The sequence below is a fragment of the Apteryx rowi genome, unplaced genomic scaffold (assembly GCF_003343035.1).
Source record: "Apteryx rowi isolate R43461 unplaced genomic scaffold, aptRow1 scaffold_0, whole genome shotgun sequence".
Lineage (NCBI taxonomy): Eukaryota > Metazoa > Chordata > Aves > Apterygiformes > Apterygidae > Apteryx > Apteryx rowi.
In genome coordinates this window covers 4,459,198-4,487,162 of record NW_020447195.1, presented here as the reverse complement: position 1 = coordinate 4,487,162, position 27,965 = coordinate 4,459,198, and the positions used below count along the sequence as shown (strand labels likewise).

The 27,965-nt window shown below is 38.4% G+C and overlaps 1 protein-coding gene across 2 annotated transcripts; it reads left to right on the top strand.

Moving 5' to 3' along the window:
• The first annotated feature begins 300 nt into the window (after positions 1-300).
• Positions 301-27,965, top strand: ZNF217 (zinc finger protein 217). 2 transcript variants are annotated; one of them, XM_026071686.1, is made up of 6 exons: positions 301-395; positions 14,067-15,847; positions 17,995-18,120; positions 18,937-20,535; positions 24,396-24,524; positions 25,835-27,965. In XM_026071686.1, the coding sequence occupies exons 2-5, from the start codon at positions 14,449-14,451 to the stop codon at positions 24,503-24,505; spliced, it is 3,234 nt and encodes a 1,077-aa protein (XP_025927471.1). In that variant the 5' UTR covers positions 301-395; positions 14,067-14,448; the 3' UTR covers positions 24,506-24,524; positions 25,835-27,965. The 2 variants fall into 2 exon arrangements, with proteins under 2 accessions (XP_025927471.1, XP_025927550.1); XM_026071765.1 differs by lacking the exon at positions 17,995-18,120.

The window sequence follows — 27,965 nt, the reverse complement described above, 5'->3', positions numbered from 1 at the left end:
TCAAACACGCAACACCTCCACTTTTGGGGGTGCCTCTTTATCCCCCCCCCCGCGGGTGATGGGGGGAAGCGGGAAGAGAACGCTCCTTTGTGAGTCAAAGATGTTCCTGGAAGAAGGATCTGGAGTAGGTGGCTCATGCTGGGATGGGGGGGGGGTGCTAATGAAAACTTTATCGATCCGCTTTGCCAGTTTTTGTTTCGCTSGTCTCCCAGGGCCGAGAGCCTTCCTCAGCGCTGCTTGGGCACCGTGCTTCCTTCGTTAGTTTATTTTTTATTTTTTATTTTTTTTAAGGGCCRTAGGAAGTTTAAAAAAACAAACAAATAAGCCTCAACTGACTTCTGCAGCCACAAAAGACGTTGCCGAGCGAGGACAATAACCCCCCCGACCCTCTGGAGGTCGGGTGCCCGGCGGAGCGGCGGTGCGCGGCGGGGGGGGGGGGGGGGGGGCTGCTTCGCCCCGCGCGTGGAAGCTGCCGCGGAGCCGCCCCGGCCCGCGCCGGTGCTGGAACGGGAGCGCGATGGGCTCGAAGTGGTGTGGTGGGGGACAAAACCGCGGTGTCGGGCTTATTGATCCGCTGAGCAAAGGCGTTTGGATTTGAAAAGGGTTTAGTTGAGGGTTTTGTGTGCTTAAAGGTTTTTTAAGGCAACAGCATTGTTTTCGGTTTTTTTTTTTTTTTTAATTCTGAAATGACCTTGAGAGCTTTAAAACTACATCAGTTTCTGCCAGTGGGTTTGAGGGGGAGGCAGTAGCAGAAGGATCTAGTGAAAATCGAAAATAGAAATAGGAACTGAAGTAGATGCAGTGAAACGTTTTCTTATAGAACTATGTGAAAAGGGAAGTTTTTGTAAGAATGTGAGAAAAAGGAGAGAGGGAAATAACGCAGTTTCAGATGCAATGGGAGAGAGCATATCATTCCTCACATTTTATTAGGCCCTGAAATGCAGGAGTGATATGATCTGGAAGACACAGAAATAAAACGCCTAACTACAAGTTGAATAGCAGGCATTGACTTGCTGACCAGCGCTTACATGCGTGGTGGGGGCTGGTTTTGTCTGCTAAGGTATCAGAGCACAGTGCTGTGACAATGGCTTGCAAATGCTTTAACGCCATGTTTTATTGCTCTTATGAGCTCTTATTAACTGTAGGTTTGGGAATACGACTAATACTTTTAATTTGTGATGTCTTCACCAAGGTTTAAGCCTTTCCTTGGATAATAGAAAGGGACAGTTTCAAATAAGTAGGATAAACTGCATTCTTTGGCAGAGGGGGAGGGAAGAGGGAAAGGGTGGAGGAGAAGGGGGTTTTCTTTCTTTTTCTTCCCCTTTACTAGTTTTGTAACTGAGTTAATATTTTAAGATCTGTGGCCAGAATGTGGCTTTGTGATCACTAATCTTTCTGTAACAGTTTGAGGGGAAAAAATGAGCAATATTAGAATGCTGTGCAAAATGTTTGGATTTTATATTTTACAGCTCCTTCTTGAAATCTGTGTGAGTTTTCAAGTTTTGTCTTTTAAGTTTTCAGAATGATGAATATGAACAACAAATAACTTTAGAAACATGGTTATTACAGTGATTATTGATTGGCTTGGCCTGGAGCCAAAGCAACTCTTCTGCATGCATCAGAGTTGCTGATTTAAATTCTGTAGATTCTTTTTAATATGCTAGTAAGTTTGAATCGTTAAAGGGTGTATATGTAGCTATTTAAGAACAGTAGATCAGTTTTTAGTTAAGGTTGTTCAATTATGTCTTCATCGCTTTGGAGTTGGCTGAATGACTTGACAAGAGATTAAGCACAACAAAAGAAAAGGCAGGGTAACAACAGCTGCCTTCCAGTACTGGAGCACTAGTATTCTTAGCAGTTAAGCATTTTACCTTTTAGTATTATGTGGTGTCAGGTTTAAATGCTAATATTTATATTCGTGTTTACAAGAACCTTAGGCATTCTGATAATACATCAGACACTCAAGTCCTGGATATTCGTGTTTTGGGGGTTGTTTGTCTCTTGCCTTTTTTTTTTTTTAAAGAAAATTACCTTAAGATCTGATACTAAGGAGTGAATTGATCTCATTAACTTTTCAGACAAAAGTAGCAAACAGTCACCACTAGTTTGTACTTGTTTAGTTACTGTGTGGTAAGAACTTTAAGGTGTGTCCTTAATGGCAGCTGACGATTCTTGCTGCGAAGCCTTGTTTATTTTAGGTAGATGTTTTATACAGAATTTCCAGTGGGACAAATTACTACACTGACTGCACTTATTCTTTCTGGAGACTGACTGTAAGCATAAGAGAATAATTTTACCATGCTGAAATCAGTATATATTTTTAAAAAGTCATCAAGTTTTGCTGTGTATTTTGAGAGTTTTCCTACTTCCTTTGTTTAGACATTCTTAAACAGGGCATATCATATATAAATTTTAAACATTCATATGGCACTATTAAGCTGAATTTAAATTTAAAATGAGTACCTACATTCTTGTTGATCGAAATAGAAAAGGCATTTCTTTAAATAAGTGGATGTTTTCTGGTTTTGAATGTGGTGAGAGACTATATTTATATCTTGTAAACAAAGTTTCATATTAAGTAGTCTTTAGAGAATGGCTTCCAGGCTTTGGATTAGAGGATTTTTTTTTTTTTTAAGTGGATAATGGCTTTTTTGCTTTGTTTTGGTAGGGGTGGGGAGAGCAAGATTTAGGGTAGGGGCTAGAAAGAGGAAGCTAATAAACTTTAGCACCTTTATCAGACTGTCTTACAAAAGGTTACTTCATTTTGGTTTCCCCTTTCATTAGACCATGTAATTACTTCTTGAGCACTTATTTTTAACCTTCAGAATGTATCTTCTTGCTCCTTACTACTATATTTTCATTTAGAATGGTGTTGATATATCAATATTAACCTTTTTATGAAAAAAAAGTGCTAAGTTACTGCTGTGATCAGGGGAAATAATTTTAAAAGGGAACTGTGGGTTTCACTTGACTTTCAAAATGGTGATTACAGTAAACTTTTAAGTTACAAGAATCTGAGACTTTGTAATTAAGGAGCTCTGGGGAAATGTTAAGTAAATTTTAACTTTTCTTTGTTCTTAGGAGTTTTTTTGTTGTTGTTCCAACTCTCTCTAACCTGAATCTTGATGTGGAATTCATTGTCCTAGCAAAAGATTCCATACACTGTATATGTAAATACGCTCTCTTTCCTGTGTTATGAAATGCTGTAACTACTGCTGGCATATGGAAAGAGCAGTTCCCCCCTCCTCTCTTCCCTAAGGTAAAACGGGCTGAGCTTTCTTTTCTTTGCAAGAAGCTGAAAGAAGAGTTTGACCTTTGAACTCACCCTCACACTTCCACACTGCTTTCAGGATGATTAAATAACCGAGGATATTTGCCTGTGTCTTATGCTTATTTATCTCGCTTAAAACGTTCTAATACTTAACTGTTGAGGTGTTGGCTTTAAATATAGCAAGACAGTGCATTTCAGTTAGAGCGGGGCTGCCATTTGCCAGCTCAGCCCTCTTATTTTTGAGACTCTTGATTTAGAACAGTAGCGTTCCAATAAGATACTCTTTCCACATCACATAACTACATTAATTTCCAACTCCTGTTCCCTTTATAATGTACTCTGGGTCATTTCTGATGACCCTTGGCCTCTTATTTTTAAGGTAACTCCGCTAACAAAAAGTGAAGAAGTTTTTTCTTTCTGGTGCACTAATGTGATCAGGGGATTCTGCTGACTACTGTGTGCATGCTTTTAGAGAAGTGAATCATATCTCAAGAGACTTGCAACTGAAGACAAAAGTAAGGAAAAGGATATGACCAAGCTATGTAAAATTTTGAATACAAGTTGTATTATAAAATTAAAAATACAACACTTTTTGCAGGCTATTCTTACTTAGTTTCTTGTGCACATCCAAACAAAGGCTGCTCCAAAAAAGATTTGAAATCAAGCTTATCCTTAAAAACAAACTTTTAAAAGAAATTGCCAAATCTTGTTTTTTTGCTGATGAAAACTTTCTATGCCAAACCTGGGTGTAAGTCATCTAAAACATAACAAAAAGTTAAAACTCTTACTGTTACCATATGACTTTGGTCAGAGCATAGCCTATAGCTTATAAATCTATTTCTTTTACTTCTTCCTTGGTCTTTTTTTTTTTKGGGGGGGGGGAGGCTTGCTTTTTTTTTTTTTTTCCTTGCACTGAATTAATTGGTGTAATAGAAACAGACTTTCAATTTCCAAGTAAACCAATATAGGTACTGGGGAAAATGAGTTAAGTCAGAAATAAAGATGACATGCATATTTGGAAATACAGTGTCTTAGAGTTAATTGCAGAAGATGAAGTTTATCAGACTGCCTTGAGTATTACAAAAGAAAGTATGAGAGGAAATGTGGTTAGAATATGCAGGAAAATCTATGTAGATTAGTGTGACTTAAATTTGAACAGAAACCTGTCCTAGTGTAAGTGAATAATTGACTGGATAGTGATTTTCTATGTGCTAAAGATTTTATGTAACTAAAAGTGTCAAAGTCTGAGTTTGTTTATGCGCAATGGGTACACTTGCATTTTTCTGTGTAATAAAATGTAGCGCAGTTTACCTCTGACATAAACTACGTAAGGGAACTAAAAGGCTGTTGAGTTGTGCTTATACTTTATCATGGTAATTGTTGTGAACGGATTGGGTGAAATCCGTGGTTTATGTCAGTCTCTGTTTCTTCTGGTACTTAGGTAGGAGGAAGCAAATTAGATGTAGTCCAAAGATTATGATGATTAGTACATTGTCAGGAAAATAGATATAAAGGTGATCTAGAGAAGCCACAGCTTCTGTTTAGCTTTAATGTTTGTCTCTGATCTTTTTTCCCCTCTTCCTACCTTAGTAAAATGAAACTTTGTATATAAGCTGCTGCCTATTGCCTCTGTTTAGAAAGGTTGGTTTCTTGGGGATCCTGCCTCTTCTTCCCAGGACAGTTTGGTACTCTGAAGCTCACTATGTTGGACTAAATCACCACATATATCCCTTCAGTCCGCTAGTGAGGGAGAAGGTCTTGCTAGGCAATTAAGAAATGTTGAGTCTCCATCAATCTGTGCCGGCCTCTGGAAGATCTCCCACCTGCGTGGAACAAAGGCGGCAGCTATTGGAAATGGCTTTCTATTCCCAGCTCTTGTGTGTTTTAGTATCTTTAGATGCTAATCCACGGGATGATTTATGTAGAAGTAAATGCATCTCCCTCAGATTGTGTACCTTTCTCTGTCTTTCAGCACTGATTTTTGCAAGTGTGTAATCGTGGCTGTGCTTGAAAGCAACAACTTAGAGTGGGTGCTGGGGTGGCGGAGGGGGAAGGTGCTGCTTTCTTACAAGGTCCTGGGGTATGTGCTGTGGTGGGGAAGAGGTGAGACTCAAAGTTGAAATCAGGTGAGAGTACTAGAGAAGATTAATGAGTTTAACACAGTGAACTGTTTGGAAGTGGCTACTTGTTTCTCCTATATGCAGGAATAGAAAAGGATATCTTTGCCTGTTACTTCAGCTGTGCTGCCCAAAGGGGTGCAACTTCCATATAATTGCTATGGAGGAACTCCTGGCTCTTGAATAAGAAGGAATTAAGTCTAATTTGGTACACTCCAAATTTACCATTTCTTTGTAGTGGTGGAGAGATCTAGCATCCTTCTGCCTAGAAGTAGAAAAGTCAAATTTGCTATTAAGATCTCTGAAAATACCTTATTTCAAATGAAAACCAAGACTAAACATAAAGCAGGCTCTGAAAGGTGAGACTGACACAAACTAAAAATGTATCGCTTGCTTTACCAAGATGGTCTCTACCTGTTGTGCAGAGAACAATAAACTGTTTTGTAAGGTAAGGGGTCATTGCCAGTTTAAGTGTATGCAACCTCTTGATTTAATGAAGTTGCATCATCTTATACAGCAGGGAAATGTGTCTCAGACTTGTCTGAAAAGGATCCGTCTTGTATCTCCCAGCCTTTTTACAGGTATTGGCCACTTCATAGTGTCTAAACTAAACTTTGGGTTTGTGCTCCCTAAGAAATTTTTTCTTAATCTGGGGCAGGGGGAGGGTAGGAGGTCTGGCTATTAGAACAGTCCTTCTGATCTTTAAAAGTCAATACTTATTTGTAGTACTTCCTCCTTTAATGCCAAGAATTAGTCTCTTTTATATTTGCTCTTGCTCAGTGGAGGAAAAACATGTGCAAAATGATGCAAGCTTATATGTTCTCTGCTTTAAAAGGAATAATTACATCTTTTGATAGAAGAGGCATTCAGTTCACTGAGGAGACACATTCAGCTCATCCATCCTTTGCCAAAACACTGTTAGACGTATAGCCTTAAAGAAAAAGGGATTCCACAGGAAAAGGTTTTTTAGAGAAAGGATATCCTTTGTTTCTATTAGTATAGATGACTGAAATGGGGAGAGGGAGTTTTCCTAATATTGTTCATTATTAACTACAAGTTATTTTCCACTGGTGATTAAAATCCTGCTCGCTAGACCTAAGGGGGAAAATGACTTACAAATATGTCTGTCTCACCTGACTATAAAAGACCTTTAGCATAAAATCTTTCTAAAAGGTTTGTGGAGGAATGCCTGGGTAGTAGCATTCTTGCATTCTGGTGTATGTCTGTTTCTTCAGATCAGTTTTTATGGATTATCTTAATATCACTGTGTTATAAAACTCTGTGGTTGTGTTAGAAAGGACTGTAACTGAAGAAAATATAGTGCCTCTTCTAGAGAGCATAAAAGATAAACCATGAAAACCTCTCCTAAGAGTAAAGGATAACTTTCAAAGCTTTGAACCTGAAAGATGAAGACGAGCAAGAGGACTTCAGTGTACAGCATTTAGGGAGTGGAAATTCCAATTTGGAGTCATCTTTTATGTTCTCTTTTCAACCTGAACGTTGTCTTCGTTTTGATCTTTCCTGCAACTGAAACAAACAATTCTCTTCCTCCCCTTCCTCCTCCCAAATCTCCGCTTCCTCTAAAAGTATTCATGTTGTTTCTTTATCAGACTGAACTGTTAACAAGCTTTTTATTTAAAAGCATTTTTGTACTTGAACGCTTGGCATAAAAATATATACATGGATGAGAAACAATGGTAGGTGTACTTTCACACTCCTCCGTGAACAAAGAAGTGGACTGGGAAGTTGTGTTAATATGATTTACTGTTAAAAGATAGAAGGGAATATCTCTTCCCTTCCCTAGACAGTAATAGAATGCACAGTAATGAAGAGTAAGTTATTGGCTTCATATAGTGTTATGAAGAAAAGCTGACTCTTCTGCTGTTCTGCAAAATAATGCTTTATCTGTGCTGACTTTTATAGCTTTCCAGTGTTTAACTTAAGTCACAGGCAGATGGACAGTTGTACTCTTTCAGAAATAAGGTCACAGTCTATGCTGCAAATAACATGTCTTCCTTCCTAGATTTAGGGGCTATCCTTTCATCAAATTGGGATAGGAAAGACATTTCTATCTAATGCAGGAAAACACCTTATTGTGTGAGGTGACACAGGCATGCCTTTCTCCTTAAATGGAGGAAGGAAGTTGTGTGCTTGCAATAAAAATTCAAGTATTTGTAGAGACAGACTTGAATTTTCATGCTGTGGATGTTCAGGAATCTGGCTAATGTTTTGGAGCTATTGGTAAATTGGAACCTCACAATGACATTTGCTTTGCTTGCTGGCTGCCTGTAAGAGCCTATGAGGGCAGCGGCGCATCAGCGCTGTTCTCACAATGGAGCTTTAATAAATGATGGGTCCTACAAGCCCCACGTAGTACATGGAGTCCTGGTGTCCTCTAGGTTGTGCATCTCAGGAGTGTGGAGCTCCTGAATTCTGGTAGCTGCTATTTGGGGATGGTATGCACTCCTCGATAGCCTGTGTGTGTCCTAGGTGTGGTGCAACTGGCTTGACTTTGTGCTGATCATGCTCTCAAATGAAAGAGATACTTTAAATATAAGCTAAGTTCAGCCTTGGTGTAGGCTTTTCTTTGAGAATTTGAAGTTGTATTTATTTATGTGCGAGTTAGTCTGATCAATATTGTCCCTGAATATGGATGTAGCCAGCTGAAATAGATATTCTAGATAGCATTGTTAGTATTTGCAGGCAAAGGGTGGAGGTCTCTGTAAGGAGGAAGTGGTGATATTAAATGGTTCATTCTATGTCCTTAAAATAGAACCAGCACAACTATTTTGAAAAAGCAAAATTTTAGATTTTAATAAAAGGGGATTAAATAGCTTGTCAGTGGATTCAGATATAAAACCTATTTCAATTAGCAATGCCAAAGGCAAGCAACCTGTTTTCAGACATAAATAGAGCRAGAGAAAAGGATGTCACTTTTAGTGACTCTAGGCAATGCCCAGAAAGGTCTTGAAACATGAGGAAAATTGAAGAAATGGTTTCTGAAGACAAGTGGAAGTGCAAATTACATGGAAGTTTTTCAGGTCAAATGGACACATAGTAAAAATTAAGGTAGTATTTAATCTGCAGTAACTGGCTCTTTGGGTTTTTGGGGTATGGGTTTCTTATTCATTGATGGCATTGGATTATGTAGCACTTAAGCTTTATGGCACCTTGGTAAGCTAAAGAAACTCTGCCTATCAAAGAACTGCTAAACAGTAATAGCTTTGCTACTTGCCCTTTGATTTAAGGATCTGTAACATTAACAGTTAGCTGAGGTAGTTATATCTATTTTAGAAAAAATCGATTCAGAAAAGTAACTCATGTCCGTTGTCTCTTAGTTGTAACTCTTCTAGTTTTCTAATTTCTTTTTTTAAGGAACTGTTGCAGCAACTAGGTTACCTTCTGTAATAGTTCTGGTTTGTGTTTTTTTTTATAGTTTAACAACAGTTGTTTTTGCTAGCATAGAATTAGTAAGGTATAGCTGTTTTTCATGATACTAGGCAATCAGTTTTTACTCAGTGCTCTGTGGTGTTTAAAACAGGAAATTCAATGGTTGGCCTTTGCTGTTCTCTGAAAGGTGTGTCTAGAATTTTTATTACATATTCATGGAAATTTTGAAATGCAGGAAGTAGAATTGCAATAAAATTACTACTGATAGGTCATTTCCCAAAGAAATCTTTGAGACTGTAATATGTAGTCCTTGGTTGTGTAATTTCATTAAATTAAACTTCTCTACAGGCACTTAATTAAAATTGCCTGTTTTAATAATTCATTTATATGCAGCAGCTTTTTGGTGTGGTTCACAGGTTCTGTAGCAAGTGCAATGAAGACAAGATGTTCTCATCCATCCAGTTCAATTTTTACTTATATACGTTTTGTGGTGTTTATAAATATAATGGGTATTGCTGCAGACCTGTTGAAATAGTTGACTAAAGGCCACATAAGCAAATACAAATGCATTGTGAACTGCAGTTTGCTAAATGCTCAGGCTCTGGACTGTTGGAAGGATGAATTTTAATAGATGACATCCCTCAGGTGAGAAGAACTTGCTGCTTTTGGACAGAAACGTTCCAGGAACTGTCAAGAACTGCTGATTGGGATTGCTGTACCTGCCTTGAGATGACGGGATGGGGAGGAGGAATCCACCTCTGGAACGTGTGGGCCTTGGACTACAGTCTGAGATGCATGTTGCCATTCAGAAATGGTGATAGGGAAGTCAGAAGTCTAGATTTTTTTGTCTTGCTTTAATGTGAGGAGGGATAGGTCATCTTTTATTTTCAACCTTGAGTAGCAAACTTATAGTTCTTTCTCCTCAGCTATTGAAAAGAGTGTTCTGTTTCTTTCTCCTTCACTCAAAAGATCTGTCTATTGTGAGACTGGTACGTTGTATCCTGTCCTCTGTGTGTGTGTCCTCTGGCCTTTTGATATCTACAATGCTGCAGAAGCCCTAGGTGCTGGATTTTTGTTGAGCTACAAATGGTTCCAGTGCTCTTCAAAGCTGCAGGTTGTTTGCTTTCCCAAGTAAGTGATAGTACAGAATTAAGGCAACTCTTGACAGTTTTGCTGCTCCCTACAGGGTTTTGAATAACAGGAATGTAATTAATCAGCATTTTTGGTTTTTTGACTCCAAGGCATTATATTATCTTCACTAGGAAGAAAACTTTTGTTAATAATGGATAAAATCCTAGTGCGGGTATTCAGTTCGTAGTTTTAGCATGTGTTAGCTTGTCTAAACAGTGAGAATGTAAAATCATGTCCTACTTCTATAAGCCATCTAATCAGAGTGAACTATGAATTCACCAGATACAAAAATAAGACTAGTCTAGCTCACCTTTTAAACCTGGTATTGTTCTTGGTGTCAGTTTGAATGTAATTCTGTCAAATTATACCTGCAGTTTTCTTCAGAAATGCCATGTGCAGGTTGCTTTCAAGTCCATAAGTATTATCTCCTGTATCCAGTATTATATCTAAGACCAATAGTTGCTGGTGCTGCAACCAGATGTTTCAGATTCTCAAACAGGAATATCTTGCTCTGCTTTGCAGTGCTGCTTAGAGGATGAGCTGTGGCCAGTTCTTCAAAAGTGTGCAGTGTTTGGAGCCTCCTGTTAAGAACAGGGGAAGTTTCAGCAGCATTTGGTGGCTAGCAGGGGTTGGCCCACATGTGTAAAGGGCTCTGAAGAGCCATGGAAGAAGTGTCTGAAGGACTAGTTGTTCAAACCTATTGATACCCAATAAAATTCAGACCCAAACTTCTGTTAAACTCTTCTCATGATCCCTGTTATAAGGTTTTATGCTGTGTACTTATATATGCAATTGTGAAGATAGGTTTAGTTTTTTAGACAGTTATTTAAGTAAGTTTGCTTTTATATATTGAAATGAGATTGGAATGGAATGGACCAATTTTCAAAGGGGTTGCCAGAGAAAATGTTAATTGTTTGAGGTGGGTTTACACAAACCGGTGATCAACTCGGGGCCTTTTCTAGACTTAACTTATGCCAGTGTCTTAAATCCTAACAAATCATGAACCATGTGGTTTTAGTCTTTCACAGTGTTTGTATTATCTTAGGTTAAGTTAGAGCAGAACTGTGTGTGGTGATTCCTGTTATAAGGATGTCTCTTCTACCCCATCTTGTTTCTGAATGCTGAAATCTGTGCCCTGTGAAGGACAGGGGACTGGATGTGGATTTCTCCTGTTTCTTCATTTGTCTTTTCCACTCATACTTAATTCTTGTTGCTCTATCTATGTGTGTATGCTGTCATGTCATGTAGTGAGGAGAGTACTAGTTGGCTGTTTTTCTGTGTTTGTAGAGACAGTAGCAAGGACTTGGTGATGAATCTCAACAATTCAGTATGTGGGACTTGAGGCACTGTTTGGTGTTTGGCTCAGACTTCATGCCCCTGATGTGCCTTTGGCCTTTGCGTAGGATAATTCTTTTGCCCATCGCTGCAGAAACGCTTACTTATGTCTCTGAATACTAAACTCTGAAGCAAGTTAAATTTTTATCTTGCCTGGATATTCACTCTAGGTGTTTAGGAGACTTGAAAAGCTGGTGTCCATTTTTAGTTTGCAAATAAATTGTTTTTAGGCAAATAGTCACCATTTATGCACATGAGCTCTGCCACAGCATGTTATCCTGTTGTGTAAAAATACATCTTAAAGCTACAGTAGGAACAGAACAAAACAGCAAGTTAAAACATGTAGTTAAACATGCTAGCCAGCACCCTTTGATATGTTTTTTCCTTATGCTTTCTAAAAAGGGGAAAGCTTTTTGAATACTTCAGCTTCAAACTTAGGTTACAGCTGCTCCACCTGCTTATTTGGAGTGAGTGAAAGCTGGAAAGTTAGAACTGAATAGGGAAGACAGAAAAGCAGAAGCATAGGATGAAACAGAATAAATTCAGAAGTGGTAGGCTGGAACCTGCGGGCTACAAAAGATTTTTGAGTCATAGAGGAGTTGGAGAGGAAATGTTAATCATGGCAGTGATTAAACTGAAAGCTGGGGTAAAGGACATAGTTATAAAAGACTTTGGCTGCAGAAGGTCCAGATGAACCATCAGCCTGCCAGCTAGTGGCTTGTTCGCTCTTCCTCTTTCCACCCTGTGGGCTCCCTCCATTCTCCATGTTTAACTTGACAAGTGATCGATCAAAAAAAAAAAAGGCCAGAAATGATCTTGGTATCAGATCATTGTCTAGACCTGGATTAGAGGACTGGACAGTGAGGAGACTTTAATCCCCGAAGGCTTGTTAGGCTCCAGAATTTTGTCTGCATGATGGCAAAAAAGGAGCTGCTAACTTTGCAAATTAAAACCAAAAAGTTTTCTCAGTGTCATGAATTAGTGCAGTATTTGGATAAAATGTTTAAGATGTTGGGTCTATTTTTTCCTAGCAATGAGTTTGTCATGTCTCCATTCCAGGTGGTTATCTTGCCTGGGCTTGACTGTTCTGTGGTAGGTAAAGGCTTCCAATATAACTGAAGGAATCATATCAAATCCTTGGGTCTATAAATATGCCTTTTAGTTTCAGCTGATTAAAGGTCCTGCTACCCCCTGCCACTGCTGCTAGAGGTGCCTGTTCTGCCAGCAGGTGGGCCCGTGGGAGCTTTATCTGCTCCCTGGCAAACCTGTTTGGGCCCTTGACCTGTGTAAGCAGTTCAAGCTCTGGCTGATTTCCACTGAAATGTTCTAAGATTTAATGGCTTAAGACTACTCTTGCTGTCTGAGAAGATCAGAAAGTAGAAAGTAGATCAGCTTCTGCTGATGAGAAAAGGTCAGAGAAAGTAACCTTCTGGGTGGGCAGCTGCATCTTTTACCTGCCACAGTGGCTTGGAGAATGGAAATCTGGCTGTAGCCTGAATTTTTACAGAGCCAATAGTTACTCTTTCTCTGCCTGAAATGAAGCAAAATAATGCTTCTTTTCTTCCCCCCCCCCCCAAATTATAACAAGTCAGAGTTTGAGATGAATTAAAGCTGCCTTGCTCATACTGTCTTTTGCTATAGAGCATATTGTGTTTTGAGGCATATGAATGGAAGTAATGTGAATCCCTGGCCAGATGTCTTTTATGAAATAATTTGTGAAACTTTGAGGTTTGAGTCAAATTTTGAACACATTCTTTTCACTGGATATTTATGTGTGTAGGAATGTGCCTCATCTTGAAATGTTTCCTCTCTACCAAACTAATAAAAGAAATATAAATTAGACCTTTCATTTATCCAAAGAAGTTGATCAAGCAGAATCCTAACCTCCACAATACCATGATTTGACAGCTGAAAGAGTAGCAGCCATTAATTGCTGCTAACAGATGTTAGAATTCTTACAGACTTAAAGACTTAAATTGGGATTGTCATTAAGTATATCATAAATTTTTAATTAACTCTCATGGTATCTTAAACTTTCTATTTGGAAATCAGTTAAACACACATTGCTTACTTTAATTTGAAATTGGAAGCATTTGCTTTTTAAGTATATTAGTTGGCTTCCTGGATGGTTTTAAATACTAAAACACTGTTCAAGAAACACTGTCATTGGGCTGTTTCAAACTTTGACACAGTCTAATTGGGCCAGCCCAGAATAGTGACACAGGTTTTAAAACTATCTATGATATTGAAAACTTTGAGTAATGGCATTAGCGATTGGTTCTTAATACAGGAATTTGTGTTGACACCGTGCACCAGAATTCTGAAAGCCAATTCCAGGCTGTCTAATCTTGAAAAAATTGGCTTTTGCTTGAAGATCATTAGAGAGCAAACAAGCAGAGTTTTACTGTGTCTCTACTTTGGTTTCACAGGTCTGCAGCAAGGTTGCTTTGGCTTGTTGCATTCACTTGTTGTGAATTCAGTTAATGTGTGCATTGAAATAGGGATTCAGCAACTTTGTGCAACTGGGTAAGAATAGGTTTAGAACAGACAATAGATAAAATGTTGCTTTTATGTAGCAATCTGAATACAGGAATCCAGGTAGTGGAGTACAGGCATGTTCAAGACTACACTGTTTATTTCAGCTATAGTAGGTAGAAAAGGGACCAGAGTGTCTCCCAGCTGTTTCTTGTTGCCTATTAAAAGCATGCCTTGTATGTTTGAGGGAGTACTCAGTAGCTCTCTGGCTTTAGTGTTTTCATTATTTGGGAGACAAGCTTTCCTTTTCTTTTGAAATGTCTTACGCTATTTTCTCTCTTCTCCAGGTGGTGGAGTTCTTTGTGGCACTGAACTTCTCCTTGAGTGTATTTTGCCCAATACAACCATTTGAAATATTTGTACAAAAAAAGTAAGTGCAACTGACTGTTTCTACAGGCTTGAAAAATCAGGAGAGAGAGTTCAAGAAACCTCGGTCCTTTGCTGAGAGAACCAGTGGATACACTTTCAGTGATGTGTGAACACAGAAAGATGAAAAAATAAGTAACTTTTGTGGAAAAAACCTTTTCCTGGCGGAGGTCTTTTAGCTTAGCAGACTTGCAAGCGCATGTTGGAGAACTTTACAAAGTGTCCTTATAGTGATCGGTGAGCATCCCCAAAGATCTGAAACCTTGCATTATAACACGTAATAAGGAACAGAACGTAGGAAACATGCCAACCCAGCCTCTTTTGGCATACATGGATGGACCGGATGGAATAGCCAGTACCGTTGGTGCACAGATGGAGAATAATGATGCCTCGATGACAATAAAAGGAACAAATACAATTTCTTACAAAAGCTTGCAAGAAAAGTTTCTAATGCAAGCTGAGGGTTGTATGCCTATGGACTGCATGTTTTGTGATGAGTCTTTTAAACATCCGGAAGAACTTGGTAAGCATGTTTTAACACAGCATAGGCCCACCCTTTGTGAACCAGCTGTCCTGCGTGTTGAAGCAGAGTATCTCAGTCGTCTAGATAAATGTCAAGTAAGAACAAATTTGCCTTTACCAAACAATGAAAAGGACAGTGATGAACTTAGTTGTGAGGTTTGCGGACAAACATTTGATGAGGCTTTTGATGTTGAGGCACACATGAAAAAGCATAAAGACTCCTTCACGTATTGGTGTAATGTATGTGGAAGAAGATTTAAAGAGCCGTGGTTCCTTAAAAATCACATGAGAACGCATACTGGGAAGCCTGGTTCTAGAAACAAGCTCCAACAAGGTTCTGAAAGCCCCATAACAATAAATGAGGTGGTGCAGGAGCATGTAACTGAAAATGTAACGTCACCTTACAAAATTTGTATGGTTTGTGGTTTCCTATTTCTCAATAAAGAGACTTTAATTGAGCACAGTAAAGTGCACACCAAAGAATCAGTACCCAATGGTGAAAGCCCCCAAGTGACTGGTGAGTCTAATCAAGAAGAAACTTCTCAAAGAGAAGAATTTCTGAGATTCTTGAACTTAAGACCAAACTTGGCTCCAGAAAATGACAAATCACAAAAACCTGTGAAATGGATAGCTGAACTAGATCCATTCAACACATATCAAGCATGGCAGCTGGCTACCAAAGGTAAAGTTGCAGTTGGCCATGGCCAAATTAAAGAACCAGGACAAGAAGGAAGTACAGACAATGATGATTCATCTTCTGATAAAGAAGAACTTGGTGAAATTTGGAATGCAAATAAAGGTAGCCAGACTGAAACTACAGGGAAGTCAAAAGTAAATAAGAACAGCAGCTATACAGGGAATGGTAACTTATCCCAAGACAAATTGAAACATCCCGGTGGTGAAGTGCCTTCTATGGAGATGGATTCTAAATTGTCCCAAAACAAAGAGAAACCGACACACTGTTCAGAGTGTGGTAAAGCCTTCAGAACATACCACCAGCTAGTCCTTCATTCCAGAGTGCACAAGAGAGACAGACGGACTGATGGAGAGACTTCAGCTGCTTCTAGGACATGCTGTGCTGATATAATTGTAAGCTTGGATGAAAATGGAGCAGTAGAACGAATGGAAGGAGGGTCTGAAGATGGATCTGAAGATGGGCTTCCGGAAACACTTAATTTAGGTGAGGAGCTTTTTGAGTGTGTTAGATTCAAATAGCAGTTACTGTAGTATTCAGGAACTCTTCAAAGGTGAAGTGTCTTGACTTTGTCAGTTATCTTTTTTATTTAGAACTTGGCCAGAGAGTATGGTGGGGAAGGGAAAAAGATAAAAATAAGGAAAGAGGTTCTGATACCTCCACACTGAGATCTCTCAAGTTGCTTGACCTCCTTGCATTTATGACTTGGGTTTCTAGAATTACTGAAATAGTTTTAATAGCAATCAGTCTAGGAAGAGTCACTGTTCACCCCTTTTTTTCTCTCTCTCTCTCTCTCTATCTGTCAATAGCAAGGTTGTTAGCTTGGATACTCCCAAGTATTGCATAGCCCTTCTTGCCCAGCACATGTTCTTACAAATAATGCTTCTGAGGAAGTCACTGCATTTTTCATACTTTTTCTGCATCTTGTAAGAAAGGGCAGAAAACGTCCCATGCTTGATACCAGCAGTTGTTAGGATCCTGTGAAGTAAAGAATAATTCTAAACTCTTCTCTGTGCAACTGCATATTGCATATTTCTTTTGAATGGTATGCAACGTCAGAGCCAGTAACTTGGTAAATTAGTTGCATGAAGACACACATGCAGGCTGTGGACATGGTATGTGTAAAAAGAGGTATATAACTCCTCTTCCTTCAAGGGCATATTAACACTTTTCTTTGCCAGAGTAGGTCTGTTTGTGTTATGCAGATTAATTCTGAATCTCACTGTGTCATAGAAAAACATGTGATATCGATCCTAAATGCTTCCTCACTTGGAAAAAAAAGTTGCAAGTCCGGGGGTTAAACAAAATAGCAAAAAGTTCTAGCTAGTCTCGCACTGCTGTGACAGGCTTTGGGTCTGCATTTAAAGAACAGACACTTGCATAATCTCGAGACAAGACATAACGTACAGAATGTCCTGGCACACACGCCTCACTTCCATTTCTGGTAATGTGCAGCCCTTTATTTTGCCTGCAGTAACAAAGGAATAAAGTTATTACCTAATGCTAGCTTGCTTGTGTTGTTTCGCGGTGTCTTATCCTACGCTACACCAGCTTTTGTTGCGAGATGCTGAGTCACGCTTATTGAGACTTTATCTGTTCGGTTAAAACAGCTATGGCTTGTCTGGGCTGTAGCTTGGCCGTGCTTAGCATTTACAGAATAGAAGCTTTCCAGCACACCAGCTTCTGAGAACTGTTTTACACCATCTATTTGACTAATTTCTTAGTATTTAACTAATATCTTAGTCAAGCGAAACTTCTTCCTTCTTTCTCCTGCTGTAGCTTTCTAGTCAGCTTGGACTTGGATATTTTAGTTAAGTTGTGGCTATGCTTTTTCAATTCAATCTGCCAAAGAAATCACGTTGATTTGAATAGTTTTGTGTATAAACTTTCTCCCCTTTCTTGTTAGACATTATGCTGTGCTTGCCACCCTCTAGTGGTTACTACTGCTGCTTACAGTTGCATAAAAGCAATTTTTAAACTGTGAATTTGTTCCTGGAAAATGTTTCGCAGAGCTGGCAACACCAGTCACTTCCCTACTGCTGTATTTGCCAAAACTTCAGCATTTAACACTTCTTAACAAGATTATTGATTAAAGCTAAGGATGTTGTTCTGCAGGCACCATGGTCCTTTGACTAGTACAAAAATAAATAAAGGCCCATCTTCCTCCCCAGCTTCCTTCCCCTCTGTGTTTTGCTGTGGTGCGCAGAGCGCTTTTACAGTCTGATTCATCACACTTTCTAATTCAAACATTCCTTTTAAGATAAGAGTATAGTTTATAACCTGTACAAATTTTTGAGATAGACCATTCTCCTTTGGGTTCCTGTGGGTCATTAAAGATACTGTAATGGTTTTTGTTCTTTGAAGCCTAGTTTTGCATCTTGTTTGTTCCCTGGAGCTTCTTCGTTACAGTCGCCAACCAGTGTTACTTGACACAAATGGAAATCTCTTAACTCTTTTGCTCTCTGCTGCGTGCGGCAGTGCAGAACAAAGACACARGCCTGTAGAAGGAGTTGACAACAGTCCATCACTCTGCTTTTTCCTAATAATGACACCTAAGATAGTTGCTTATAATTTTAAATGGGACTCCAAATTTGCATTTGCTCTTCATAATATAGCTATATTTTCTTCCAAAGATAAAAATGAAGATGGTTTGGAAAGAGCAAAAGTTAAAAACCTTGGAGCCTCCAGAGAATGCAGCTATTGTGGAAAGTATTTTCGCTCAAATTATTACCTCAATATTCATCTCAGAACTCATACAGGTAAATGGGCTTCAACTTTGTGGGAGGGGAAAGGTCTGCTGGATCCAATTGGATGGAACGTTTGGTTTTGCTCAAGAAAAACAGAAGTTACCTTCAAAATTATTTTAAATTAAGAATAAAGCTTTTGCTATTGCTGAAACAGTTGTAATTGCAGTTTCTCAAAAGGAATTCATTATTTACATAAATGTAAATCTTTTCAAATAGGACTAATTATGTTGTACTCTTAACAGCATTTACTGTRTTTTGCTTTAAGCAGTCAAACAAAAAGGTTTTAAAACTAATTGCCAAGTATTAAGTTGATTGCCTGCCAGTTGCTGCTACCTGGGAAAAAGCTGTGTCTGTTTTTCAGTTCAACTTTTGTTTTCCATACCCAGGCAAACGCTTTCTACTTTTGTTAATGTATGTCCCTGTTTCTTTTGAAACAGCTCTATTTATAGATGAACTGTAACATTTGTGTTGTTGAATAGCATACTTGCGGTGTGATCAAGGGCTACAAATTGTTGGAGTTGACCCACAGCTATACTTCTTGCTTATCTCTGCTAAACATATTGTCAGCTACCATCTCCATACATAGGGAGCGTGTGGAAAATATCTTCATCATAACCAGAAGATGTCACTGTAGTTAGCAAAAGTAGTAAGATGCAGTTCCTTAAATGATTTAGATGAGTTTGGGAATTATTAGTATGTGGAAGGGGAAAGAGGAAAAATCCATTTTATTGTTTTAAAATCTAGATTATTCCCTTGTTGTCTTTAACTGTGTTCAAGACTTCAAATCAAATTGTATCAAACTTATTCACTGATAAAACTGTGTTTCAGGTGAAAAACCGTACAAATGTGAATTCTGTGAGTATGCAGCAGCACAGAAAACTTCACTGAGGTATCATTTAGAGAGGCATCACAAGGACAAGCAAGCTGATAGTGCAGCAGACGTGAAAAATGACAGCAAAGTTTCATTACAGAGTCAGGAGACGGRGCTCTTGCTGGCTGTTGATGGTGCTCAAGAAACCAAAAATTTGAAGAGGCTTTTTGATGGTGCCAAAGATGCTGCCCAGGSCTGCCCACCTGCAAAGCAGCAGAAGGAAAGTCTGTCTTTGAATAATGCAATAGGCAGCACAGTCCTGTTGAGAATGAAAAATGATTCTAGGGAATCAAACAAAGGTTCAGTTTGTAACAGTTCAAATCAAATACACGAGAATGTGTCCACTCCTTACCTGGAAAAAGTAAAGGCTGAGAAGGAAACAAAGGAAGCTCAGCCCACTGATCCTCATAAGAGAGAGAGAGAGGCTTCTGTGGCATCAGAGGGAGATGATGTCCAGTATGTTTGTGCTTTAAAGGATGGAAAAAATGTGAATGATGTGCGAGAGTGCACAGAAAACTACAAACACAAACATATGGTGGACTCTCAAGAAAAGCCCTTGAACTTATCTATTGGGACTTCACAAGAATGTTCAGTGGTTTCAACTGCTAAAGGCCTGCTAGCACCCAGCACCTGTCCGTTTTGTACTTACCGAACATTTTACCCAGAAGTCCTAATGATACACCAGAGGCTGAGGCACAAATACAATCCTGACACCGTTAACAAAAATGGCTATAGAAACAAGGCTCTAGCTAAAGCCAGACGCACTGGATGCCCTCCAGCTCTGCTTGGTAAAGATGTGCTTCCTCTGTCTTTTAATCCTCATAAAAATAAGGCTTCCCCATCTACACAACAAAAACTGTTGCAAACAGGGAAAGCTAAACAGTGTCACCCTCCACAGAACAAAGTCCCTCTCTTTTCAGTGACTGACTCAAACAGCACAGCCCCGAGTAACCTCAAGTTTCATAAGCAGCAAAGTAATGTTGGAGCTCAGGCAAATAACTATAGACAACCTCAGCAAGAAATGCACTCCAGTTCCAGTATCTCTCCAGTACTGGACAGAGTAAAAAGACCTGAATCTAAAGTAAAAGCTCTAAGTGTCCCAGTGTCTCAGTCTGGTGTAGTCAGCAGCGGTATGAACGGGGCTCTCGACTCTCACCTAAATGAATCTGCCTGGTCTTGTCATCGAGGAAGAGACTATCTTTGTAGTAAATCTGTGGGCAATGTAAATCTAGAATATGGTGAAACATCTGCTAAAAGAATGAAACCTAATCTGTTACCTATTGAACATATTGACTCTGCAATGGCTAATTACAGAAGATACGAAATGAGCAGATTTCGTGTTGCAAACAGATATGCAAATCTGCTACCTCAGGAATGTTCTCGCACCAAACCTTCATCCTCTGTTTTGCCAACCAAACAAGGGCTTCTGAATTCAGATGATGTTGATCCTCCTAACGTATTGACTGTTCTCAAACCTTATGAGCCATATAGCTCTGGATCACTTTTCAGTTCTTGTGGATCTAGCAATGGCCAAGTAACCAGCTCTACAGTAGAAGGTACTGTATCTCCTTCCTAGATAAATGTTTTATTACATTACAAAGGAAGGTGAATGGAATAGAATTAAGTGCATACCCTGCCCCCTGAAACCATAGAGAGCATAAGGCTGTTCTCCACATTTCATCAGGTTCAGTCAATTTAAATATAAAATCCRGTTTCAGCAAACTCCTGGTTTGGGGAATTAGGCATGTAAGCTCTAAATTTAGAAGAGGGATATAAAGTTCCTCCAAAGCTTTTGTTCTCCTGGGTCTCTGATATCAAACATATATTGTTAGCCTGTCTGGATTGTTCTGATGAACTAATTATCTAGGGTGCAGAATGAGCCTTTCTGTTAATTTACAAGGAAATCTTGAACCATCTGGACTATTAATAGAAATTCTTCCAAATAGCCCTCACCATCAAATGTTCTGTTCAACTGCAAATAAGCATGTACACTACAGGATGTATTAAAAAATCATAGAACTATGATGTACATCTTGCTCCTCTGTTCTTCAGTGGGTTTTTCCAATGCTTAGTTTTTAGTCGGAACAGAATACTTTGTTAAATCAAGACAATACATTTCTGCTATTCTAATTATGATGTTTCGTTGCACTAAATAGCAATACTTTACTGTGGAAAATCCTTGAACTAGCAGAGGTAAATGTTTCATGATGTCTTTTGAAAAGTTTGGTACTTTCATGAGATGCGTGCTTTTCTGTATTTCATTCTTAATCAGCATTTTCAAAACTCAGYAGGAGGTCAAGATTAAAAGGTGCCAGGTGATATTTAAGCAGCTGTTTCAGTATTTGTAGAAGATGTTTACCATTTTCAGCGGAGGTTAGTACGGACTCAGTCTTAAATGTAGGACATTGAATCTTGAAATGGAGATCCTCTTAAAAAATTAAATAGTGCATGTGTGCTCTGTAGTTTTAAAGTGTCAGCTAAATTCTTAAAACTCTGTGTATACCCCCATTCGCTGGAAGTAGTAAGATGATTCTTTTTGAAGTAGTCTGGGTTTGTAGCAGGCAGTGGTATGTTACAATAGGTCAGAGCAAATTGCAAAATACTAAAGCTGCGTTTAGTTAAGTGGCAAAAGATCTAGTTGCTGACTGTTCTGGTCTTTGTTCGCTTCATGGCTGTGGGGCTTGGTAAATACCCAGGCCTGGGAAGGGTGAAGGAAAGTAAGTGGTGCAGCTGCTTCCAGTCTAGGGAGTGGGGAGAGCAAAGCTAGCATTGCTGCTGACTCACTGAAGCRGTTGTGAAACGGAGTTAATTCCTAGCTTTCATGAGGTGTCGTTGGTGTGCCATGAGCTGCAAGGGTGCAGGGTGGCTTTGAGGACTATAAAATGGGCATGGGGTTCTGTACAGAATGCAGAGGGACAGGGAAAAAGACAAATATGTCGCTGTCTTTTGGTTCCRAGTGATTTGAGATATTTAAATACTTTAGGGTTTTTCTTTTTTTCAAGTACAGAAGTAATTCATGCAGCTGTGGAATTTATAGCACTTTGCAAGATTACTTGTTTTTTATTAATGGTTGATCCACAGCTAAGAGTTTAATGTGTGATCTCAGCACTTGGTTGAAGAACCTACCTGTCCTTGAGGACCAAACAGTGCTTTAATTTGGATATAAGCCAACTGACTGTGGACTTGTGCTCCATGACATTGTTATTTGATGAGCAGTTAGAACATCCAGACTTTTAATGGAATGCTTTTGTCATTGCATAAAACCCTATTAATTTTGGTGAAAGATGGAAAAGGAAAATAAATCTTGCAGCTTCAAAGAGCTTCACAGGAGTAGTCTGTACGTCAAAGAATAGATGGTGGGCAGCCTCTTGCTCCTTTCCAGCATTACCAAATCTTGGGAAAACAGAAATTCCCTGTTTTTTTCTAGTAGTCTCAGTGAGATAAGCATATGGAAGTAGGAGGTGATGCAATACTACTTTTATGTAATGACTTCACTGGAATTCACCTCATTCTTCTTTTGAAAGCTCCACCTTTCTGCAAGAAAAATCTCACTGTGGTAGGCTTCTCTTCCTCTTCTGCAGTACAAGCCTGGGGACAGTAGCTTATAGTTCAGAACTTTTTAAGTAGATACCGTTTCAAGTTATTTAAAGCTCTTGAAACTATGGCTACAACAAGTTTGACAGTATTATTGTCATGGGAAATAAAGATTTGATTGTTGCTGGTAACACTGTGCAGCTGGCACAGTGCAAGAAACTCAACTTTTTATGGCTGTTACCTTACCTGCGATGGAAAGACTCGTGAAACAAAACCAGCTTGGTGGGTTGTCTGTTGTCTTGTATACCTCAGTAATACAGGGCATAAAAGCCCCTTGCAATAAAATGGAGGCCTTTTAGGCTGATTTTCTGTTTTTCTAACCATTCTGCCCAGAAGTGGATGCATGAAACAAACCTTGATAATTTTTTTTTTGGCGGGGGGGAGGGAGGGTGTGCAGGGCAAGTGACAGGCAAAATGCTCAGTATTAGAGTTTTAATGTGGGTAGAAAGAGTGAGGATGAGCTTCTGCAATTTTTTTTYCTTTTCTGAAAAGCTGAAATACAACTATCTGTCTAAAAGTTGCAACTCCTCAGAGATGTATTTTGTAAGATATCATATGCAAAGTACTGCAGGTGTAGACCTGCAGGTTTCTGTAGTCTTTTTATACCTCCCTGGTGATATTATAAAACATRATGTCAAAACCTTTTTTTAATGGCCTGTGTGCCTTGTGGCAACATTATTTAGGTCCTATGAACATGTTATGTCGCATGTTAAATGCTGGATCAAGTTGTCACGAGAATATGTTCCACTTGGCAAACTTGATTAAAGCATGATGCCTTCCATTATTGCTTGTAAGCTGTGCCACTCTCGTGTTGCCCTGAAGAGACAGAAACACTCTGAAACCGCTCAGTTTGTGTTATTCTCAAATTAGTTGCCTTTGCAATGGCAACATGCTATCAAGGATAACCTGTTGGCTGATTGATCTGGCAGAGACTGCAAATTAAAGACAATTGCTCATGACACACTCCAATGGCTTTGTAGATTCTGTTGAAATATTAATTTAGCTTTGCCATTTTAATTTAATTAAAGCTTGCTGGKTTTTTTTCTATGCTGCATTTAAAGCTTTCATGGAATATGGATGGCAGTTGGGCTTTTTGTATCCTGCGGGAGTAATGATTCTTGACTTTTTTTCCTTAATTTTATGAAGTGTTTTTGACTGCTTGTTTAAGCTAATAAGACTTAATATGGAACAGGCATTGATTTCACATGAATTAATGGTCTTAGATAAATAAAAAATTACCTGTACACTGGACTGAAAACTGCTTAACAAAGATCTTCCTGTAAATGTATATTAACACTCTTTAAAGTGTCACAATTTCCATATAATCTCTACGATGGCRATAACATAGTGTATGCATTTTTTCTTTCAAATACTCATATTCAAAAATTCTGTTCTCAAGCAAATAGAGGAATTGGATATGTAGGCACTGTGTTATCAAAAGTACTGCAACTCTGAAACTTTTTTAAAGTAAAGCCTGCTATGTGTGATGAATTAAGCAAAGACATTTTTCTTGCAAGTAAGATAAGCAAAATCTGGAGTGATGGACGTAGAAAGCRTGCAGCTTAGAACAAATTGTTTTTAAAATATTACTTTTTATGCTCCTTTTCTTTGTTCTGGGTACTGAATTTCATTAATCTTTTAATAGGACCAGGAATATCAGATTAATATCTCCCTAATGTTCCAGGCCCTGTTTGTGAGATGACTCGTGGTAGCTTGTGTGGTATGCTGGGATTCTGGATGCTGACATCTGCTCGCAATTGAATGCTTGACCAATTAGATTAGCAGGAAATAATTGTAACTTCTCTACATTTATTTTTGTCAGGAAAGAGATCAGTGTCATACCAACACTTATCTAACAGCATGCTACAAAAGCGGAGTTATGAAAGTCTTATTGGCAATGCACACTTTCGACCAAGTGACAAGAAGACTTGATCATTTACTTCAAGAAATGGTAAACAAAGCTTTTAAACTAATTGTTACTTAAATGTTGCTTTATCTACTCATAACATCAAACATTGCTGCACAGTGTGATGCGATGTTATGAAAGTCTGAACCAGGATAGCTGAAAATACAAACTTCCCCTCTCTTATAAAATGAACCAAATAACCCTACTCATGCATTAGTTATTTTGAGCAGAGCTAATAGCTTGCTTTGGGTAAAAGGAGCCTGCATACTTCTTTCCTAAAACAAATGGAAGGGTTAACACTAGATATGATGTGTTAAAGGCTTTAGGACACCAGGGTGAAGTGGAAGGGCTTTCCCCTTAAGTTAACACATGAGGATGGAGAACTAGAAATGGGAGGAAGTGTCTGTTATCAAGAGTTCATGAAATCTGTTAGTCCCTAAGAAGTTATGTTCCTGAAAATGTAGGGATTACTCATTTTACAACTTTCAAAGGTTGCAAGAATTCCCTCGGTCAACAAGACTCTTCTTTTGGGGGGATTACTTTATAGAGAAGTAAAGGAAGTTCCTGATAGCTCCTTGACAATTTATCTTTGTGTGCTGGATGAGGTTGTTCCTAATAGTTTTTCCTTTGTCCGTGTGAGGGATGGGCGTAGCCTCATAGGGAAACAGGTCAAGTGAAAAGAATTAGCTGGTGCTCTGAATTCCCCTGCTTCAGCTCTTTGTTTTGGGAGCTGTAGCTCAGAACTTCACAGCCTCATTGTGCTTGCAGGGTTCTTAGCTGCTGAGGAGATAAGCACTCTATAAGACTATAAATAAATATATCTATGCTTTGGAGTTTTTTAACCTTGAGCCATAGATCATTCTCCTCTAGTTCTTCCTGAGATTCATTCAAATTTAAGCAGATGCCTCTTCAGTGCTATAGCACCTGGAGCAGTGTGCAGTATTTTTACAGAATGATTTTACATATCTGGGGAGCAGAATTCTCTTAACTATTATTGACAGCTTTTGAAACATTTTTCTTTATTTTTTTTATATTTTTCTGATCTTACTGCTTTTACTGTCCCCTACTAAGCATGTTTTTACCTAGTTCTGCTCTTTTTAAGCTAACTCGACTTCCTGCTTGTATTTCTACTTGGAGCTTGAGTATCTTTAAAAGCAGACTTGACTGGCAGCTTTTATTGGTTACAAAATAGGAGGTGCAGACCTTACATAGCAATATTAATTCCTGAATATGCTTATGGAATAGTGCAGATGAAATTCTCTTTATACCTTAAAGATGTTTCTTCCCTCCACCAGAAAAGTGCAATATACTATTTTATAGTTTTATGCTACAAAACTCTTTTTGGTTTGTTTTAGGTCTGAGGACACAAGTGCATGTGCTATGGAGTTATACCTGCAGTTCATCCCTTGCGAAAAATGAATGGTGAAAGCTACTGAACTAAGCTGTGATTGTACTGTATATAAAAACACTACAGTTTTATAGTACTGGTTCTGTTAACATTTTGTACCAAATAGCCATAAAAAGTAGTCTAAACAATTGGGTTATGAAGGTGTGTGGAGAATGTATATCTTGACATTGACTTTGAGTATTTTTCATTAGAATTAATTGACCAAATATTAGGTAGGAATTATATTTTTACATACTTGAGCGCTGCTGAAAAAAAGAGTTTCTCTTTGAAAGAATATATAATCCTTGCACCTCAGGTAAACTGTAAATACTGAAGTTGAAACCCTGTTGGCTTAATGCTCCTTTTCATAAAGGTGAAAGTTTCTCATCTGTGTTTTTTCTGTTGAACTATGTTAGTTTTTTAAAAACAACTTCCAAATAAACTGTCTGAAACTGTTCAATTTATAAATGTTGTGAACATCAAAGCAACGGTGCTGACGTTATGCTGATCTGCCTTGTATATGTTAAGACCATAATGTGTTGGAGGGATCTRTTTCCCGGGAGTTGTTTCCAGCATGTTTTTAAAAGCAAGGATGAAGCAATGCGTGACATTTGGATTTGTCAGTGTGGTGTTCCTGAAATACGGTTGGATTCTTGTCCTGGCATTGGTTGCTGTTCTTGAGAGAAGTCTCTTAAACGAACATCTCTAGCAACATCAGAAAACTTTTATGGCAGAAAATATGTAGGACTTGCATGAGGAACGATACTAATCTAAATGTTTCAAATGTTTAGGTTTCTACTAAACTCAATACAGTTCCATTTAGAGGAAAACTACTTTGCACCTTTGTCCAAACTATAAAGTCGTGAGCAAACAGGCTTGCAATATGAATTTGGGATCTACAGACTTCAGAAAGGGATGTGGCTATGSTGTAGCCTGCTTGACTGTGCTTGGAAGCTTCTTGATGTCTGTTTTTAGCATCTACTGGGTGTTTGAAATAAGGAATAACCTGTTGATGGCAGAATCTCTCCTTTTATTTTTTTGTGAAGACAACAAGAGTTTTTTCTAATGCACATGCAGTTTAATTTTTGTAAAGGGAAGATGGCCAGTTACCAGCCAGTAAAGCAGAATTGTTGCATATTTTGACTTGCGTTCCTAGTTGCTTCTCATAAAGCCTGTAGTTAAGAGTTGATTTCTTCTGTACCTGGCTTTGACTTCCATATGTTTTAGTAAAACAAAAAATGAAAATTTTTGCACTGTTCATTTTGCTCTCTTCCCTCATACAGCAAATGTAAAATAGCAAAACCCAGAAACTCTTGTTTTTTCATTATGCAACTTGATATGTTCTAGTTGTATGTCTTAGTTCCTGTATATGGGACCTAATTTTAATGTCTCTGTAAACTGGCGATGTAATGAAGTGCTGTGTATCAGGAAATTGTACACTATTTACCTTTTTTCCTGTTCATAAGCTGAGCCATATGTACATAATCTAGATTTTTGTTTTCCTAGTTTTGCACTTTTATAGCCTATTTTTTGAAGATGAATTCACTTGGAAAATGGTTAATCTATTTTTTTGCGTGATCTTTCAATGAGTCTTATAGAATGCATGCTGTAACTATCATCTATACGCCTTACGGGGTTCTGTGATTAAAACGTGCAGGGCTGTGTTAAGATGTTTAAGCAAACAGGCTTGTGACCTGTTATTTGTTTTTAATCTCCCTTCATGCTGGTACACTTTCCCCCAAGGCTTTTTTGTTAGATAACTTGGTGATGGAATGGAAAATGGACATGAAGACTATTTCATGGCAGCACAGCCCTGTACTTCAGAATACACTTTGCCCATCAGTATTAACTATTGGGATACTACTGGTTTTGTATGTTTCTTTGGAGATAACAGTGCATATATAGAGGTACAAGTTGTTGATTTTTTTTTTTTTGTCTATGTATTTATTTCATTCCATTTTGTTTTATTTTAATTGTTGAAACCGGAAGTCGTCAAGCAGTAGGCACACATTACTCATTTAATTTATGATGTATTTCACTTTAGTTGAGTATATTATTACATGTGGATGTAAATATAGACTTGGTGTTTTGCAAAACTA